Source organism: Corythoichthys intestinalis, chromosome 13 (genome assembly GCF_030265065.1).
Source record: "Corythoichthys intestinalis isolate RoL2023-P3 chromosome 13, ASM3026506v1, whole genome shotgun sequence".
NCBI lineage: Eukaryota > Metazoa > Chordata > Actinopteri > Syngnathiformes > Syngnathidae > Corythoichthys > Corythoichthys intestinalis.
In genome coordinates this window covers 26621855-26642944 of record NC_080407.1, presented here as the reverse complement: position 1 = coordinate 26642944, position 21090 = coordinate 26621855, and the positions used below count along the sequence as shown (strand labels likewise).

At 41.8% G+C, this 21090-nt stretch overlaps 1 protein-coding gene across 2 annotated transcripts in view; it reads right to left on the bottom strand.

Moving 5' to 3' along the window:
• Window positions 1–538: 538 nt before the first annotated feature.
• LOC130928526 (oocyte zinc finger protein XlCOF6-like) overlaps window positions 539–21090 on the bottom strand; it is a 42979-nt gene continuing 22427 nt past the window's right edge. Inside the window, exon 2 of one of the 2 annotated variants that reach the window (XM_057855208.1) lies at window positions 539–11710. In XM_057855208.1, coding sequence (XP_057711191.1) covers window positions 9534–11710 — 2177 coding nt within the window. In that variant the 3' untranslated portion in view covers window positions 539–9533. The remainder of the gene's footprint in view (window positions 11711–21090) is intronic. The other variant, XM_057855207.1, reaches the window with a different exon arrangement.

The following is a 21090-nucleotide window of genomic DNA, read 5'->3' as shown; positions in this document are numbered from 1 at the left end:
AATGGCTGCACCTCTTGACCTCGCCGAAAACTTTGAGTGATACATATGCTTCATCCAGGGTTTCTTAAGACGAGCAACTTCAGATGTTTTAAGATGAGTTTCTTGAATAAAATAAATATCTCCATTCAGCTGTTTTAGATGTGAAAGGACTTTGCCCCTTTTAATTGTATCGTTAACTCCTCTAACGTTCCAAGACACAAACCTGCAGCCTTTACTTTTGTATGTAGGAAGGATGGACATACTAATGTGTTATAAAAGTAAGCATAGCAACAATGCCCTGCACAATTGGAAAAGGAAGGGAAAAAGGCACAAAACTAATGAAAAAACAAACAAACAACAAAACAAAAACAAAAATATAACTACCACAACAATCTTCAAACATACATCTATGTAGCCTCCAGTTTCTACCATACCTACTAATTCCCATACCAATGTCGCTCCCACCGGACGTGACATTAACCCAGCCTCTCAACACAGGATACCCCCTCAGTGAGAATTTTAGCAGAAATGTACAACCCCCCCCCTTTTTTTCCCCTTTGTTCTTTTTTGGATAATAAGAAAAGTAAAGGCAAGCAAATATACATAAATAATCATTGCAATAATTCTTAAAATAAACAACAACAACAAATTAATCATAATAATATTAATAATAGTTAATAAATGATTACATCCCACCTAACAAAAGCCCCTACACAAAAAAGAGGGGGAGGGATGTGTAACCAATAAATAACACAAAAAACTGATGAGAAAATCCGTTTGGATCCTTTGCAATTAAGAGGATTAAGGGAAGAGGGGAAAATAAGTAATAAAGCGTAAAGAAATGCGCACCAAAACAAAAAAGTAGTACTAAACAGACACAAGTCCACGAATGTTGACTTGTCCGCAAAATTACACAAATCAACGAGAACACTCTATAGTCACTTCCCACGGGGTGTGTCAATAATAATAAATAAAAATAAATAATAATAAGAAGAAATAAAGAGTGTAAAGAACTCTTACTGGTTAATGACATAGTTAACAGGTTGCTAGCCACCAGTACAATTAAAGCACACCCCTAGTACGTAGTCCAAGCTTAACAAAACAAAGGCCGTCCTGGCGAAGTGAGGAGAAATAAGAAGTAAAAAATAAAAATTTAGGCAGAAGACTGAGAGTGCAGAAAGGAGGTAGCATCCTCGAGAGAGGAAAATCGTAGTCTATTACCGTCTTTCTTGGTAATCTGGAGCTTCGCCGGATAGAGCAGAGCCGGCCTAAGACCCAGATCGTATAGTTTTGCCATTATTACACGATAGGCCGAACGCTGCTCCAAGACGTCAGGCGAGTAATCCTCATAGATCCGAATCGACGAGTCGCGGTACTTCAACACGTTCCTCCGTCGGCGGGCCTCGCGGACAATCAGCTCCTTCGTTTGGTAACGATGGAAGCACACGATCACCGGTCTTGGTCTGTCTCCCTGTTTTGGCTTGGCGGCGAGGCTGCGGTGAGCCCGGTCCAATTCCGGCGGGGAGGGCAGCAGCTGTGCACCAAAAATCTCCTTCAGTGCCTCCGCGAAAAAATCTGTGGGTCTTGGACCTTCCACCGACTCTGGCAGACCGATGATCCGAATATTATTTCGCCGGCTTCGCCCCTCCAGGTCTGCATTCCGAGCTTTAAGTTTCATACAGGTTTCAGCTAGCGAAGCGCACGAAACTTCAAGCGTGTGGATGCGCTCCTCAGCAATGCCAAAATTAGTCTCGAGGCTCGTAAGTCGCTCGCCAAAGTCACTCACAGTGCTCTGTAAAGAGTCCAATTTGACTTCGAGGGAGGAAAACGCAGATTTAAGTTCCGCCGACATCGCAGCAGCGATTGATTGGCGATGATCCTCGAGCAAGCTAGTCAGAGCCGACATGCTAATGTGGCTAGCGGTAGAAGGATCCTCCTTCCTGGCGTCTTTATCTCTCGCCTGTCTGGTCCCAGATGCCATCAGTTTAATCAGAAAATGAGGGCGACTGAATGCGCTGAGTTTGAGCGGGCACGGGTTACAAAAAGGTATTGAAATGTCGGGTCAGAGCGGGAGCGTTCAAACCTACGTCCCTACTCCATTTGCCTCTCCACCGGAAGTCTCCCCACGTGTTTCAATTGAATTTCTCTTTGTGTCAAGCCATTTTCAAGTTCTAGTTAAGTTTTAAGTTAGTCTAAACTGTAAGTCCTGATAGGATTTTGAGTTTTTGCAGTGTTCAAAATAAATGTATGATACAGGCTGTATTGGAGCACATTAGGGACCAGTGCTACTTGGTGTTTTATCCAGCAATGACTACTGAGCTAAAATTGATAGTTAGCATGATTAAGTTTTTTATTTTACACCCTCATCACTCCACAATGCTATGTTATGTTAAAGCCTGTATGTAAGACACGTTAGCCACGCATCGACAGTGGTCATAATTAATTGAAACCTAGCCCTCCGCAGGGCTAACGTTACATGTGCTAGTAGCGACAGTAACGTTAATCTTATTTATTAGCGCTTAGCGCTCTTTAGTAGCGCTTAGCGCTCTACTGCTTTAATATGGCGGCTGTTTACTAACACTGCCCAGACGCGGCCGAGTCTGTCATTTCGCATCTAGTTCAACATACATGTGATCTCTATGAGACGCATCAGACGCTACCTGTACCAACGTAGCATCGTGCGGGCTAGTATTTAGCAACGTCGGCGTCATTTGTGGCGGCTGTCGGCTGCAGTAAGTTGTTTTTTTTCCCTTCTTCCTCTCCGCACGTGACAGTGCGTTGTCCCGCATTAAAAGTAGTCCGAGCAAAACGTGATGCTTCGAGCTGTCAAAATAAACGATTACTCGAGGTGAATAAAATTACTCGGATCAGTTTTTAAACTCGAGTTACTCGAGTTGCTCGAGTACTCGTTTCAGCTCTAAACACAATGCACCACCATGGACTCAAATCCTGCACTGCCAGAATTGTCCCCCTGCTGAAGAAAGTACACGTCCAGGCTCGTCTGCAGTTTGCTAGAGAGCATTTGGATGATCCAGAAGAGGACTGGGAGAATGTGTTATGGTCAGATGAAACCAAAATAGAACTTTTTGGTAGAAACAGGTTCTCGTGTTTGGAGGAGAAAGAATACTGACTTGCATCCAAGGAACACCATACCCACTGTTAAGCATAGGGGTGGAAACATCATGCTTTGGGGCTGTTTTTCTGCAAAGGGACCAGGATGACTGATCTCTTGATCTCGGGTGGTGCGTTTTCGTGGGAGCGAGGAGTGGCCGCCCACACTCTCACGTCAGACGCGCCTATAAGAGTCGGGAGATTCCTCTGCCTCCCTGAAGCCTGCTGGCAGATCCTGGTACCCATCGCGCAGCGTGTCCTTTTTTTTCACCTTACTGGAGTGTTGCTGGCTTCCCACTCATTTTGTCACGGTAAGCGATCTGCATTTCTAAGGGACAACTTGGTTGAGCTGTAACGGTAACGCGGGGATCTGAGACTGACAAACCCAAATCTAGCGACCCAATACTACTTGTTTGCATGTCTGACCTGTTTTGATTGTGTAGGTTTGACCTGTTGATGCTTGCTTTTGTGGGATTGTAATCAATAAATCTCATTTATTCATTTATTCTGCATTTTCTAATCAATAAACATCGTCTATTGAGCAAAAGTGTTTGCCTGTTGCTGACTCACCGCGAACCTAGAAATTTCGGAAAACAATTAGCGTGCTCCGATTTATATAATTCTGAATAGAAATTTCTAAAAGTGTCATTAATCATCTTAGAATCAGAAGAACATGTCCCCAATCCCTCCAGAAGTGACTGAATAATTTGAGAGGCCCTACGCTTTTTTGTCAAATTGGCTAAATATCTTCCTGGTTTGTCCCCATATTCAAATAGTGTTTGTTTTGCATATCCGAATTTCTCCCCTGCCTTTTTTGTGAGCAGGGAGTTTAATGTGGAGCGAATTGCTGTAATTTCCTTCAGTTTAGCTGATGTAGGCCTCTTTATATATTCGGTCTCTGTTATACTCAATTCGGTTTCCAATAAAACCTGTATAGGATATAATCAACCCCCTGGCATGAGCCTTGGAGGTTTCCCACAGCAATGACGGTTGGTAGCAGTGGGGGAGTTAGTGGCAAAAGAGTGCTTGAATTCTTCAGTGAAATATTATAGAAATGTATGATCCTTTAAAATTGAAGTATCCATTCTCCAACCCATAGGTTTCCTATGGAGTTTCCCCAAAGTAACATTCATATAGACAGCAGCATGGTCTGATATTATGATATTTCCAGTTGAATGGGAGACCACAGACTAGCCTTGTGTAACAGGAGGGTTTGAGAAAAAAGTAAATTCCATATCAGAAGGGTGAAGTGTCCTATAAACATCCAAATAGCCAAAATCTTCACAGAGACCAAAAATTTCTTGTGATCGTTTAGAAGGGGCTAAAGCACCTAGAGGAAACCTGTCCATCAAGGGATTAAGAAGGCAATTAAAATCACCTCCTACGACAGTATTTTCAACGGCAAGATCAGTTGGTTTTAGTGATCAGAATTTAGTTGCCATATCCAGAAAGGCAAGTCCCAAAAGCCAGGCCAAAAATTGTTTATAAAAGATCATACAGGGATTTCTGTTGTGACGCATACAGTATGTCAATGATGTCAGTAATATTAGTCGGGCTAATGTTAGTAAGCAGAGTGACCCAGCTACTGCATTGAATGCCTTTACAGAACTGTTAGTGCCAGTTATGGACAAACATGCACCTGTCAAGAGGTTGACTGTTAGAGCCACTAGATGCCCTTGGATTGATGATGAACTGAGACAATGTATGGCTAAGCGAAACAAGGCAAAAATAACAGCAAAAAGGTCAGGCAGCATGTCTGACTGGCAAGTTTACTGTAAACTAAGGGACCACGCCAATAAGCTGAATAGAAAGAAGAAAAAGTTGCATTATGAATTAAGAATAAATCATGTAAAAAAAAATGACAATAAAAAGCTATGGAGTACCTTAAATGACATCATGGGCAGGAATTAGAAGCCTGACTCCATCCTTCATTAAAGCGGAAGGCTGTTTCATAACCAAGCCTGCTGACATTGCAAATTACTTTAATGACTATTTTACTAATAAAATCTGTCAACTCAGACAGGTGATATCCTCACCAAATAATGAATCATTGAACTTACATATACAAAACAAAATAATGAAGGACAGAAAGTGTAATTTTGAATTCTGCAAAGTAACGGTTCAAGAGGTAAAAAAAAAAACTACTATTGGCTATCCACAATGATAAACCACCAAGTATTGATAACCTGGATGGAAAGTTATTGAAAATTATTGCAGACCATATTTCTACTCCGGTATCTCACATTTTTAATCTAAGCCTTGCTAGCAATAGGTTCCCTCAAACTTGGAAAGTGGTTACGGTAATTCCTTTACCTAAAAATGCTCGTGCTTTCCTTCACTGGTTCAAACAGCCGGCCCATCAGCCCGTTACCTGTTTTAAGCAAACTGCTGGAGAAAATTGTACTCAATCAGATACAATCCATTTTTCATTGAATAATTTAATGAGTAATTACCAACATGCCTAGAGTAGGATACTCAACTTTTACAGTACTCACACAAATGACAGACGATTGGCTATCTGACATGGACCAACAGAAAGTAACAGGAGCAGTTCTATTACATTTTAGTGCCGCTTTCGATGTCATCGACCACAATATATTATTGAAAAAACTAAGGTGCTATGGCTTCACTCCATCAGCTATAGCTTGGATTAAAGGCTATCTAACTAGTAGAACTCAGAAAGTTTTGTTTAATGGTTGCTTCTCTAATGCACAACAAAAACAATGTGGAATTCCGCAAGGTTCTTCATTAGGCCTGTTGCTGTTCTCTATTTTTACAAATGCCAGTGCGTGTATTTTGCTGATGATTTAACAGTCTATAAATCTGCACAAACAATGGAGGAAATCACCTCAGCCCTCAACAAAGAGCTGCAGTTGGTGTTTAATTGGATCTCTGATAACAAAATGGTTCTTAACATATCAAAAACTAAGAGCATCATTTTTGGGACTAAACATTCACTAAGATCCAATCCTCAGTTGAACCTTGTATTGAACAATGTGGTCGTGGAGCAGGTACAGGAAACAAAACTTCCAGGGTTAACACCTGAGCTGACCAAACAGGTCTTGCAGACCCTTGTACTGTCACATCTAGACTACTGTTCTGTGATCTGGTCAGGCACAACAAACAAGAACCAACAGAAGCTTCAACGGGTACAAAATAGAGCAGCCAGGCTTGCCCTTAAATGCAGCCAAAGAGCCAACACAGACACAATACTCGATCAACTCTCCTGGTTTAAAATTCATGCAAGGCTTCGAGTATCACTTCTATGCTTTCTGAAAAACATTAAGACATTGCACAAACCAGACCGTTTGTTTAAGCATTATACTCCGAGCTCAACTTTGCATGCATACCCCACCAGACATGCTACTAGTGGCAACTACACATTACCTTTCATGAAAACTAACTCAAACCAACACACAGTATTATGCAGAGCAATGGTGGAATGGAATGCCCTTCCAGACCAAATTTTAAAAACTCAAAGAAAAGTTAGGAAGGAAATGTAATGGAATTCTCTCTGTTGTTGTCAACTTATATATTGCTTATTGTCTATTTACCTCCTTACTGTGTCTTCTTTTTTTCTGTCAGTATGTTGAATTATGCCTTTTTTAGTGTGTGTCCCCAGATAACAACTCTTTGTTTTCATTCTTTTATATATTTCCTATGTTGATTTGTATGTTGATGTCTTGTTTGTTTTATGTTTTGTGTGGACCCCAGGAAGAGTAGCGGATGTGTTCATCAGCTAATGGGGATCCGAATAAAATACAAATACAAAAGATCAGATAGTTGAGCAAAAGCCTCCGTCAAAAAATTAAGTGGGTGACGTGGTGGGCAATATACATTGAAGAAAGCAAATTTCTCGCCGTGTAGAGAGGCTGAAACCAACACAAAGCGTCCATATTTATCTTTAACACATTTTGACACCTTAAGTGGTCATTTTTTTCTAATAAGCATTGCCTCCCCTCTGCTTTTGGAGGTGAATGATGAAAAATACAATTGATCAAAACCGCATTGTAGCAGCTTTAAATGTTCGTCTTAATTGAGGTGTGTTTCTTGCAGCATATCAATATAAACTTTTTCTTTCTTTAATAAACATTTTTTTTTCCTTTTGATGGAGAGTGGCTTCCCTTAACATTCCAGGTGCAAAGCTTCAGTGTGTTACAGGTCATGAAATTTTTAACAGAGTATTCAGACTTCCAAATGTACTACACTCTTCATGTAGGTCATGCACCATACTATAACCCAGCTGAGAAACAAAAAAAGACAAAAAATACCAATCACACGCAACAAGTGTGCAGACAGCACTGTGGGATGGAACTTCCCTTTTTGATAACCAGGGGATTACCTTGAGTTTCACCATTTCTCCCCTCTAACTCGGAAAACTTTTCTGAACCCCAATGGTACCACCTAAATGGTAGTATCCACCCTTATATACCATTGGGCAGGTTCTTAAACAGGACAATAGGATAAAAAAAATAAAATCACTTCAAATTGCCCAATCAAGACTTTATGAGACATCAGTCTTCACAAAAGTTAAACATACCCCTTTCCCACTGGCCAAAAAACCCGTGTCAACCCACTAACAATCGGCTTTTGGTGGCAGTGGGAAAGGTGCAGCGGCCCGCTTCGACCCGTGTCAATCAACCCGCCAAGCGACCCACATTAAAATCACCTCGGCTCTGATCGTCATGCAGTGTGAAAGCAAAACCCCGGGTCAACAGTCAACACCCTAATCTACGTGGTGAGGTAGGCTCTTACGTGATGCGTCATAACAACGTTCCAGTCGCCCCCCATTTTAACACGCCCCACAACCGTAGTAACGTCAATGCTCACAACAAAGCTAGAAGAAGAAGAATTCACGTCGCCTACGATGCCTCAGCACAAGCAGAGTGTTGATTCTTTGCTGCATTTTGACCATTTTGAGGGCAGTAAAAAGCATGAAAACAGAGAACACTAACGGAAAGGAGGCTTCCATTTTGCTCTGCATTGTTTACTTCCTTGAACTGAATGAATTCGGTCGCACTTGTGTCGACGCGCATCTTAGCGTGGTGACGTCACGTAACCTTACGCACGGCTGAGGAGGGGTGGGGGGTTGGACGGGTGAAAAAAAACCGGCTTTCTTTGTCAATGGGAAAGGTGCCCAATGCCAATTGCTAGTGGGTTGCATTGGTTTGGAAAAAACACGCGTTAGACCTATTAGTTTCAGTGGGAAAGGGGTAATAGAAACCCACCACAAATAAATGTAATGTAAATAAATGTAATGTAAAGCAAAATATTCTCATTTTTTAAGATCATTAACCTGCCATAGACATTAACGGATCGTTTGGTGACTCACGTGAAGTTTACTTCAGTGTGTCCACATAAGTCACTGCCTGAGCGGGGGAGTCGAAACTTTTAGCCTCCCCACCGTGGATTACTTTTAGTGTAGCCGGGTAAAGCATGATGTATTTAGTGCCCAACTCTCGTAGTTGCCTCTTCACATCATCAAAAGCCTTCCATTTACGAAGCACCGCCGCCGACAAATCCTGGAAGAACATGATGGAGAATTCCCGGTGCTTCACGGTCCCGCGGCGTCCATCACCCGCTGTTTGTCGACGAAGTTGTGAAATCGGATCAGGACGGGTTGCGGTCGCTGGTTCGGTCTTGGCTTCGGCGCTATAGTACGGTGAGCCCTCTCAATTTTAACGCAGCTGGCTTTCGTCTCCATTCCGAGCACGTCGGGTATCAAGCTCTCCAAAAACGTTGTAGAGTTGCTCCCCTCCGTGTCTTCTGGTAGTCCAATAATGCAGACATTTTTCCATCTGCCTCTATTTTTGAGGTCGTCGATCTGCTCGGCCATGCTTTTTATCTGCTTCTCAAGCTCGTGCACCCGGGTATTCACGTCCTCGCAGATATGTTCGGCCACAGCAATCCTGTTTCTGGCCTCGGCGGTACGCTCCTAAATCTTTTTTAATTGCTCGGCGCGCGCAAGTACGATTTGAGATAGCGGCCCAAGCTTTTCATCAATCACCTTAGTGATGTTCGCTGTTATTTCCTGAATAATTTGCCGAAAGGAGGCATCGAGGAAAACCCCGGTGTCCGGTTGATTGTTGCGCTTCCTCTAGTCTGCTAGCAGAAACTTCTGGCTCGCACATCTTGGCTAGGTTACGATCCTCTCTTGTCAGTATCTTGTCCTGGGATCTCAAAGAGTATTCATCAATATTCATGATGAAACGTGCAATTTCAAGTTGCATATTAAATTGGTTGGAGTTTTGTATGAAAAATCAATGCGGTGGTGCGGAGCTCAGAAAGAGTCAACCATCTTACGCCACCATCTTGGATCCTCTTGTGTGGTGTTTTAAGTGATGCCTCTGAGCGAATCTTTGATCACAAACTGAGCAGGCAAAAGGTTTTTCGCCAGTGTGTGTTCTGTTGTGGATTTTTAAGTTTTCCTTTAGAGTGAATTTTTAACCACAAACTGAGCAGGAAAAATGTTTTTCGCCAGTGTGGGTTCTTGTGTGTTGTTTTAAGGCGCTCTTGCAACTGAATCTTTGACCACCATCTGAGCAAGAAAAAAGTGTTTTGCCAGTGTGAGTTCTTGTGTGTTGTTTTAAGTGTTGCTTCCAGGCGAATCTTTGATCACAAACTGAGCAGGAAAAAGGTTTTTCGCCAGTGTGGGTTCTTGTGTGTTGTTTTAAGTGTTGCATTTGAGAGAATCTTTGGTCACAAACTGAGCAGGAAAAAGGTTTTTCGCCAGTGTGTGTTCTCATATGTACTTTCAAGTATTGCTTCTGAGAGAATCCTTGACCACAAACTGAGCAGGAAAAAGGTTTTTCGCCAGTGTGGGTTCTCATATGTACTTTAAAATATTGCTGAGAGAATCTTTGACCACAAACTGAGCAGGAAAAAGGTTTTTCGCCAGTGTGGGTTCTTGTGTGGATTTTTAAGTTTTGCTTTAGAGTGAATCTTTGACCACAAACTGAGCAGGAAAAAGCTTTTACGCCAGTGTGGGTTCTTGTGTGTCGTTTTAAGGTGCTATTGCAACTGAATCTTCGACCACAATCTGAGCAGGAAAAAGGTTTTTCTCCAGTGTGGCTTCTTTCGTGTATTTTTAAGGCTGTCTTTTGAATAAATCCTTGACCACAAACTAAGCAGGAAAATTTTTTTTCGCCAGTGTGGACACTTGTGTGTTGTTTTAAGGTGCGCTTGCAACTGAATCTTTGATCACAAACTAAGCAGAAAAAAGGTTTTTCGCCAGTGTGGGTTCTTGTATGTTGTTTCAAGCTGCTCTTGCAATTGAATCTTTGACCACAAACTGAGCAGGAAAAAGGTTTTTCGCCAGTGTGAGTTCGTGTGTGGATTTTTAAGTTGTGCTTTTGAGTGTATCTTTGAGCACAAACTGGGCAGGAAAAAGGTTTTTCGCCAGTGTGGGTTATTGTGTGTTGTTTCAAGGTGCTCTTGCAACTGAATCTTTGACCACAAACTGAGCAGGAAAAAGCTTTTTCGCCAGTGTGGGTTCTTGTGTGTCGTTTTAAGGTGCTTTTGGAACTGAATCCTTGACCACAATCTGAGCAGGAAAAAGGTTTTTCTCCAGTGTGGGTTCTTTCGTGTGTTTTTAAGGTTCCTTTTTCAGCGAATCCTTGACCACAAACTGAGCAGGAAAAAGGTTTTTCGCCAGTGTGGACACTTGCGTGTCGTTTTAAGTTGCTCTTGCACCTGAATCTTTGACCACAAACTGAGCAGGAAAAAGGTTTTTCGCCAGTGTGGGTTCTTTTGTGGATTTTTAAGGTTCCTTTTTCAGCGAATCCTTGGCCACAAACTGAGCAGGAAAACGGTTTTTCGCCAGTGTGGGTTCTTGCGTGTCGCTTTAAGGTGCTCTTGCAACCGAATCTTTGACCACAAACTGAGCAGGAAAAAGGTTTTTCGCCAGTGTGGGTTCTTGCGTGTCGTTTTAAGGTGCTCTTGCAACTGAATCCTTGACCACAATCTGAGCAGGAAAAAGGTTTTTCTCCAGTGTGGGTTCTTTCGTGTGTTTTTAAGGTTCCTTTTTCAGCGAATCCTTGACGACAAACTGAGCAGGAAAACGGTTTTTCGCCAGTGTGGGTTCTTTTGTGTCTTTTTAAGGTTCCTTTTTCAGCGAATCCTTGCCCACAAACTAAGCAGGAAAACGGTTTTTCGCCAGTGTGGCTCCTCATATGCGTCCGACAATTATACTTATTAGCAAAGGTTTTCCCACACTGAGAGCATTTGCAGAGTTTGTCGTCACCGTGAGATGTCTTATGACCATCATCATTGTAAGGTGAGTGTGACGGGGCGCCATCTCTGTCTGATGGAGCAATGTAAATGTCTGCTTGTAATCCTTCTGTTGAGCTGCTGCTACTACCCTCGCTTGGAGGCTCCGGCCCTCTGCCGGCCTCACTCGGACCATCTTCACTCTTCAAGGGCTCACCAGTCGACCTGATGATATGCTCCTCCTCTTCCTCCTCTTTAACGCATGGCAGTTCCTCCTGATCCTTTTTGATTGGAAGTTGCTTCTGTTGACAGGGCTTTGGCTCCTCGTCTTTGATTTGGGGAAGCTCAACATCCTCTTTCACGCCAGGAGATTCTGACTGCTGCCTCTCGGCACTAAGGTATTTTCTGAAACCTGCAAGACACAAGAAAACCATTGATATATTTTATGGACTACCACCACGTCTTTCCTTTTCGCAAAACTTGGGAGAAGACGAGTACAGTGATCTCTTGCGTTTTCGTGGATTCAGTACATGGTGCGGTTTTGAAAAGTATCCACAAAAAATAGTGGGAAACAAAATGCGGTTTATTTTGAGCCGAAAGAAACATTGTTTCGCATATGGATTCGGCCAAAAATAATTAAAAATGCAATTTTGGTTAAGATGTTTTGAAGACCAAAAGTTCACCATCGAATTGTGTGAAGAACTTTAGTCCTCTTGTGGTGAGTAAGCCTGTCGGAATATGCAATAATTCCATTTATCGCACGACAAATAAAAATGAAGGCCGTAATTTTGCCGATGCGATTTATCGCCTCGCGTGCACATACGTGCGCGCATGCGGCAGACGTGCTGTTAAAAGTTCGGATTCCTTGTTACCAACTACGCAAAATGCATCTTCTTTCCAGTCCGGCGAAAAATAGCACCCGGGCCAATCGTTCCCATTATATCCTATTGTTCAACGTATACAGAACACCGGCCGCGTCAGTGCTCCGGATTGACCGCGGACCATCTCCGGTGCCGGTGTTGTGCCGAAAAATAGCCGCCCCGCGTGAAATGTCCCCCCTGACGGGAACGCTTATTTATAACGCTTTATTGAGCGTTCATTTTATTTATTTTATTGTTGAGCGCCAACACGTCACTCGTACCAACAGTTTTTTCTTACCAATCGATGGAAATGGAAACGGTTTTCTTGTACCGTGAATATGTATTATTTTACTCTGCTTGAACTAATAAATGTCATACCTGTGTGATTGTCATTGGGATATGATCGTGAAAACCTGTAGACTAAATACATTTCTGTTCAAAGATGGTTATGTGGCCCAGTCCACGATTTGTTACTAAAATAATGTACTAGTATTTTGTGTAATTTATAAAACTGATTTTACAGTCGTAAATCCATTGTAGTATTGCGCCCGTGAAAACATTTGATGTTTTCTCCTCAATAAAGCGTTATAAATAAGCATTCCTGTCAGGGGGGACATTTCTCGCGGGGCGGCTATTTTCCGGCACAGCACCGGTGTTGTTGACGTGTGGGCGCTCCCGTCAGGGGTGACATTTCACCCAGGGCGGCTATTTTTCGGCACAACACCGGATATTTACAACGAAGTACGCCAAAACATTGTTACAGACTTGGCTGCTACGAACAACCTCGCTTTGACAACAGACAGCTGAATGGATATGATGAGCATTGAGTGGGAAATTAAGAGCGCTGTTTATTAAAGTCATATGCTGGTGTTGTGCAGTAATGAGCAGACGCAATTTCTGTGGCGCTTGCTAACCTTTTTAATGCGCGCACACACTAGATATCATGAAATAGCAAACTAGATGTGCTACGTCCCATGGCATTGGCTACGTGAGCCCAGAGTGATTATGAGACACGTAGTCCATATACTACATCGATGAATTATAAACCGCCATGACTGAATGGAAGTTAAGAAGGCCAAATCAATCCACACCAGTGACTATAGATAATGCTGGAAGTATTGTTAATTCAGTACGTGACACAGATGGATTCGGACCACAAATAGGATGTCTTGCTCATAAAGTAAACCTAGCTGCTAATAGAGCTTTAGCAATCAACAGTGTGCCCTGCCTCACTTTACAAACAGTAAAGATTGTTCTCAGCATTTTTATACAAAATTTCTTCAGATCAGTAAGAAGTGAGCACATAAATATTATGCACTAAAATGCATGCAAAAAAACAAACAAAAAATATAATTTTTTTTTCAGAGCATTAAATGTATTGAATCGGATCGAAAATCGTGTCCCCCCCGGCAGTTCCTCGGCGTTCCCCTGCCTCCGCCTTCCCCTCTTCTCTGACTGGACATCCGCCCTGCACTCCGTCGCGGGTCGCTGGCTGGGCGCCGGTGTATCAGCGGGGTGTTGCCTGCACCGGCGGGGGGGCCCTGCCTGTCTTGGGCTTAGTGGGCCGCTGGGGTTCCCGTGGCGTGCCGTGCCGGTTGGGGGGCTGCGGCTGTGGCTCGTGGCTCGGGTGGGCGGGCGGGGGTGGGGATAGACGTGGGGTTGGTGGTGCGTCCACTCCTGCCACCCCTGAAGGCCGGTTGATGGGTGCGCGGGTGGCCCGGGGGACCACCCTGGATCCCGGGGGGTGATTGCTCCTTTGCTGGGCTGCGGGAGGAGGGATGGACTGCGCTTGACCCCCCCGGCCCCACGCCCGCCCTCCCTCCCCGGGCTGGCTGGGTGGGGGCTGTGGCCCTGGGTTGGCTCCCGCGCGGCTTCTCCGCCCGTCTGCGTGGCTGTCGCGCGTCCGGTGGGGCTCGCGTGCTGCTGGATGCGGTAGGGCATGCTCGGGCTGGGGGTCCTGGTGCCGGGATTGGCGATGGGGCGGCGTAGTGTTGGTCGCCAACGGGCTTACATTCATAAGAGATTCACATGATTAATGGGTTCTAGATCACAGAACTGATTTGTGTACACTCTACCTCTTTCAATCACTTAGCTTATAGACACCCCCACCCTGTCCCCCTCTTTCAATGGACAATAGGCCCCCACATGGTGTAAACCGGAAATACATCTCGCTGACGATGGCACCAGCATATTAATAATTAGTCTAGATGTTCTATGTATTTCTTGTTGTTTGTGTATGTTTCTTTTCTTTCTTCTCTTGTGTTGCTTTTCTTCTGTCCCCCCATAATCCCTTCCTGTTCGCTGCTTTGTCATAATAAAAAGGTATTTTGATTGATCAGAGTATAGACCCTACTCACCTACGTCACAAAATGGGCGTGTCGCTGTTTCCGGCCGCCATATTGTACCTATTTTTTAGACCTATTCTCATTGTTTTCAATTAGTCGAGCAAGTTATAGAGCAATTCATGGAAGCCCCGGTGTTATCTGACGCTGTAAACTCATTGGATGCGTTGCATAAAAGGCGTTATGTGTAAAAGCTTCAGTTTATCCATTCGCCAGATCCGTATTTGATGCCTAAATCGATGTTTTTCGACCCGCTGGTTCGCCGTCTTTGCCTGACATCTGCTCTCCTGATATTTACAACTATCTTGTCCACACAAAATCAGCCTATTCTCACGAAAGTTTGAAAAACGTTAAGAGCTTGGAGGCTTATAAATGCTACGTTGCTTGTTGGGTGAAACAGGTCCTCGTACACAAAAATTCGGCAGGAATCTTGTGCTCGGAAGGTGAGTTACGAAATTTTCAATTCAAAATCTTTGTTCTTGCTAACATCCACTGTCAAGTCTAATGTATTTCATTTCATTTGTCAATGGAGCTAGGGCTTTTAATGTTTATATGGTTTAGCGATAGCACTCTCACTACATACATATATAATATGTAATAAATATGAAGTGTGATAGCACTACTCCAGATTGTCCCTAGTTGAATTTATTTTTTGGCTTTTGACCTCAATAGTGAAATTGTAAATTAATTGCATGACAACTGTCTGATTATCCCCTTATAATTATATATTTTCAGGTAGTTCATTCACAACGTCTGAGTTAGGCCTGAACGATATATCGTTTAAACATCGCCATCGCGATGTGCGCATGCGCAATAGTCCCATCGCAAGGACGTGCGATAGTTTTTTCATTTCATTTTTTTAAATCCACAAACGTTTGTTTTGAGGAAGGAGCGGGAAGGAGAGGGCACAGCCTCTCATTCCCTCCAGCTCGCAGTCATCGGCTCCTCCCCCTTCCCTGCTACAGCGGAGTGGAGGGAGGAGGGGCCGAACAGCAGAGCGGAGGGAGGAGGGGCCGTTTTCAAAGTGAAAGCAAGCAAGCAAGCAACACGTTGAATAGGGAAGACCGTCTCCAAAAGTAGTTTTGGAAGTATTTTGGCTATCGACAAGAATATAAGGAACAAAAAACAGCCCTGTCGACAGTGCCTCGCCGTGGTTGCCTCAACAAGAAGTAACCCGTCGAACATGTGGGACCAATTAAAACGCAGGTATCTATGCATTCCTGCTACGAGCTTCCCATCAGAGGCTTTTTAGTACAGGTGGGAACATTGTTACGTGCCAACGTTCTTGTCTCAAGCCTGCAATGGTGGATAAACTAGTAGTCTTGGCCAAAAACCTATGAGACCCAGTTGAGAATTGCTGAGCAAGGAAGGTGGACGATATGCAGACAAATACATAACACAGCTGCAGGAATGTCTTTTCTTCTTTTTATTCATGTGACAGCTATCAGGAAGGCAGGAAATTTGGGAGTTAAAATGGTTCTGTTATTAATCAGTTATTTGCTGTCATTCAGTTCAATTATTTACAAGTTCAATTGAGTTTCTGTTTCTTTTATATTTAAATTAATTGTAAATCGTATTTTTCAAATAACTATAGTACAGCTGCACATCAAGTTTTGATAATATTTTTACAACTTTGTTGCAATTTTACAGTTTTATATTGTTATATTTTGTGTAAACAACTCAGGGGACTAATGCACTTGCACTTTTATTTGACAGATGTAATATTTAAGTTCAAATATGTTGACAACTTTATTGTTGTTTTACTGAGGTTTTTATTTATTGTTATAGTTTGTGAACAACTCTTATTTGTCATATTTAATATTTTTGTTCAAATATGTTTACAACTTATTTTACTTATTTTACTTATCTTGTTATTTTACAGAAGTTTTTATTTATTGTTATATTTTGTCAAAAACTTAGGGGACGAATGCACCTGCCCTTTTATTTGTCATTTAATGTATTTGCTGCTGCTGAAGTGTCAAATATTTTGTTCAATAAATTATCTATTTTGTGCAGACATGGCTTCCTGGATCCCTTCATAATAATACAGCAATCTTAATCATTCAGAAATGAAACCGTATTATATGAATACACTGTGGTCACGGTGTGTCATGCAAAGTATTTCCAAACAGCTATTCAAGTCATCTAGTTAAAATTTCTTTAAAAAAAATATATATATATATATGTATATATATATATATATATTTTTACTATTGCAATATAATATCGCAATATATTGCACACCTCAAAAAAATCACAACAATAGTTTTTTCCAATATCGTTCAGGCCTAGTCTGAGTGTATGTTGTCGGCGATTAGCCTAGCAATGATCTTAATTGTGGTTGTCAGCCCAAAACCCTCTAAATATATATTAAATGCATCTTACCAGATATAAAATGACTACTACATAATCTGTGGTAGTCGTTTGGAGCCCAGTTTCCTCGTCGAATTGCAGCAGTCCATCTCGGTCTCCTCTTCGGGTCTCTCGGAATACGGTAAAACTTCAAGTCTCTCCATCTATCTTCTCTGTTTTTGCAACCGACCGCCACACACGACTTCACCATTTTGATTATTAATGTTAACGAGCAGAAAAACACGCCATAATAGGAGGAATTTACGAAGCGCTAATGAGTTAACATGACGAGTATACGGACAACATGGCGCGGGGGCGTGGCTGTGATGCCACGTGAGTAGGGTCTATATCAGACTCTCAATGTGAAACATTAAAACTGTGCAGACAACCCTGGCACTTAGACTTCCATTCTCTGTGTCAAACAGCTGAACAGGACAGGTTTAAAAAAAAAGAAAAAAAAAAGAAAAAAAAAAAGAAAATCGTATCGAAATCGTACCGAACTGTGACTACATCGTTGCACCCCTATGGAATGCCATAGCAGAAGCTATGAGGGGAAAAGTTTTCATTTGCCTAAATGCTGAAGTTATTAAGTGCAATTTTCTTTATTTTTTGCTTGAAAAACACATTTTATTTATTCTGTATTTGTGTGCGGTATTAATATAGTTGTCATTTACTTAAGAGACATGGTCTATTGTTTTTAGTTGTGATTTCTGAAAAAGTATTTTTGAATTTAAGAGTAAATATTAACCGCATTTAAATGGGTATACTTGATCTATTAATCTCAGTGTTTCCCACCAATGAACGAGACTGTGGCGGCCCGCCACAGTCTCGTTCATTGGTCTCGTTGCCCCCCCCCACGCCGAAAAAAAAAAAAAAGATACTAATCAGACGCGTCAGTCAGCCGATTACACAGCTGTAGCCCACTCCACTCTACTACCCGCGCGAGCGAGAGCAGCATTTTAGAGTAGTATTTTATTTATTTATTTATTTATTTAAGAGACGCAAGGGGAACGAGTAGGAAGAATGGGAGAACGAGCGAGATAGCGAGAGATAGCGGTCGCATGTCATAGCAGCCCGCTGTTATTTTGTTATTGTTTTTCTTTATTATTGTTACCACAATCAAGTGGGTAAGCAAATACAGACTTCTCTCCTTCTTCCCCATATCCGGGGCATTATAATAGTTTGTCCCTAATAGGAAATGAATGGAACTCGTGTACGAAGGAGACGTTTACAGCGCTAAACCTACCAATTCTCTCCGAAAATGATGTGCCTGGTGCCAAATTGACTGGCATAGATGTGGAAGAACATAAAAATATTCAGTTAAAGAGATGGCTTTAGTGTCTAAGGCTGAAAAAGACGAAAAAAACGAGCCGACCTAAGCATAGCTTTAGCTTTTTTATCGACGCGACTGACAATGACATTCTCCCGTTTCAACAAGCTATCCTTTACCATCAGCCCTGTCTTTCTTACATATCCTCTGGTTGTCCTACGTCTCTTACCGTTCTTGGGGGTAATTTAGTTAGCTTTGTGTAGCGATCGCAAATGCTACTCAGTGACAGCCAACGAACACTTTTATTTTTTCATTGATAACACATCTTAATCCTATAATTTATTTACACTCCCCCCTTACTAAAGTTGTTTTTATATATATATAACAGAAACGGTAACAGTGGCAGTCAGATACCATTATAATTCTTTTCGGGTCATTCATTGTCAGACAGAAGCAGTACGGCACAACGTTACGCTAAAAAAATAAGTTAAAAATATAAAAATGGCTTACCTCATTGTCCTCTGAAAGACCACGCCAACCCAACATAATGTTTACTGCATATGAAACGTGAATGGATTCGCCGAGCTGGTGTTAAAGTCCGCGCAAGTTGATTCGGTCTTCACATTTTTTCCTCCCGAGTTTTTGGTTTCCGGGAACGTATGAAGAAAACATCCTTCATGGTCGTGATGTCTAGAGTCGTTTCTACAAGTTCCAAAAAAGCAATGCGTGATCGGCATGTTGGTTTTTGAAAGATTACCGGCGAAAAGTAGCACTTTTTACGTTGGGTCTATGCGAGGGCGGGTCTATAATGTCCCACTTCGGCTTTACTTCCGCTTTACGATGCGACGTCACGGTCTAAAAATAGCCTGCGTGCGGTACGCCATTACGGCTGACGAAAGTTGGATAAATGCGCCCCCCCCCCCAATTTCGCGAGCTCTGGGACACTCGAAAAATGACTGTTGCCTTGCTAAGTTAATGGTACCTCGATGTGCGTTTGTGTGGAAATTTATTTCACGAACAACGGGGAAAAAACTATTCACCTTCTCACCGAATCAAGAAAAACTCTTTACACGGCCATTAGAATTCCCCCAGTTCTGTAAATGGGTCAGTTGACAGAAGGACTGTTATTGTTGTGGTAATGTAGTACTTATGAGGGTCAAATAAAAAGGAGGGCTACGACGGCGGTCTGAAACCTGCGGCTCTTGGGCCGCATGCGGCTCTTTAGTGCTGCTTCGGAGCTTTTTTTTTTTTTTTTTAATGGAAAAAGATGGGGGAGGGAAATATATTTTTTGTTTTAATAGGATTTCTAGGAGGACAAACATGATACAAACATTCTTTCAATTCATTAATATGGTAATGAAGTCAGACTTGTGGTGTCATCGTACAACAGAGTAGTCACGTGGTGCGCTATAGGATCCACTGCAGGGAAAATAAACATTTAATCATGAAGGCTAATTATGTATTTCTAGCCAACTTAGTCATTTTTATAGTAGGCTAATATAGCTAGTATTGATAATTATAAGGCTTGTACAAGGCTTTTAATTTTTTGCTGCTCCAGACATACTGTATCATTTTTTTTTTTTTTTGGGGGGGGGGGGGGGGGGGTCAAAATTGGCTCTTTCAACAGATTGGGTTGCCAACCCTGAGTCACTATGAGATGTAAGTCGTACTATTGCTACGAGAAAAAAAAAGTCGCATTATTACATAGGGTAACGTAGCTGTAATCAGCAACGCATTTTACATACATGTACCGTAGCTGAGAGCTATAACATTAGCCTAGCTAATGAAATATTTCAAATATATCTTTGTTATGGTTCTTCTTGGGGGGAAAAATGGTGAAAAAAAATATAAAAAATTCGCCGTGGCACGACATGGTGTGGCTGTCCGACTCCGATGCAGTCCACCACCACAGTTTCAAAAAATCCTATGGTCAGAGACCCTCCCACCACAGTCTCCTAAAATCCTGTGGGAAACACTGAATCTATAATGTATTCTCGTTGTGTTATTGTAAATTGGTTTAAAAGAAAAATTGGGGGCTGCAATAATATCGCATATCACAATAATTTATGAGATAAATTATCGCACACTAAAATTTGTTATCGCGACAAGCCTAGTGGTGAGGTCATTAAAACACGGCGTATCGAAGCTTTGTACTCGTATTTACACATTCGTGTTCGTATATAAAAAAATGTTTTCTCATATTTACGCATTTGTGTTTATATTTAGGCATTTGTATCTGCAACCAACCAATTCTGATGGATTTTTTTTTTTGCGAGTGCGTGAATATAACTTTCTTTTCCACGACTAGGAATCTTCTCTGTGGACAATTTTAAGTTTACGGCTACGGATCAAAAGCGTTTAACGCTGTCACGTCGGTCTCGGGGAAAACTAATCGATCCTCTAATGGCGCATGTGCCAAAACCACACAACTGGCTGAATGCAGTGTTGTGCACGTAGCTAACTTGTCAGTTGGAAGCAATGAATCACTGGTAAACACAATAATGTGTTTTTCCAATACCAATTGGTTGAAAATAAGCATTTGATTGGAACTAAATGTTTTCTATTGTCACTGCACAATGCCTGTGTATATCTTGTATTTGATATTATGTTTAAAAAACATTTCAAAATGATTAGACCAGGGGTCGGGAACCTTTTTGGCCGAGAGAGACATGAACACCACGTATTTTTTAAATGTAACATTGTGAAAGCCATACAATGTGTTTAAAAATTAAAATACAAGTAATATGTGCATTTTATGTAATTTTAACACTTTTAAAGTACAATAAGTCTCTGAATTATTTTTAATAACTTATATCAATAATAATAATTTAAATAATTTAAATTAAAAAATACATATTAAATAATATTAAAATAGTTGTTTTAATATTTTGTTTTGTCCACAGATTGATTCACCCTATGTTTAAAATGTTTCATCTTATTTCGTTGTTCGTGGAAAATATTCACACAA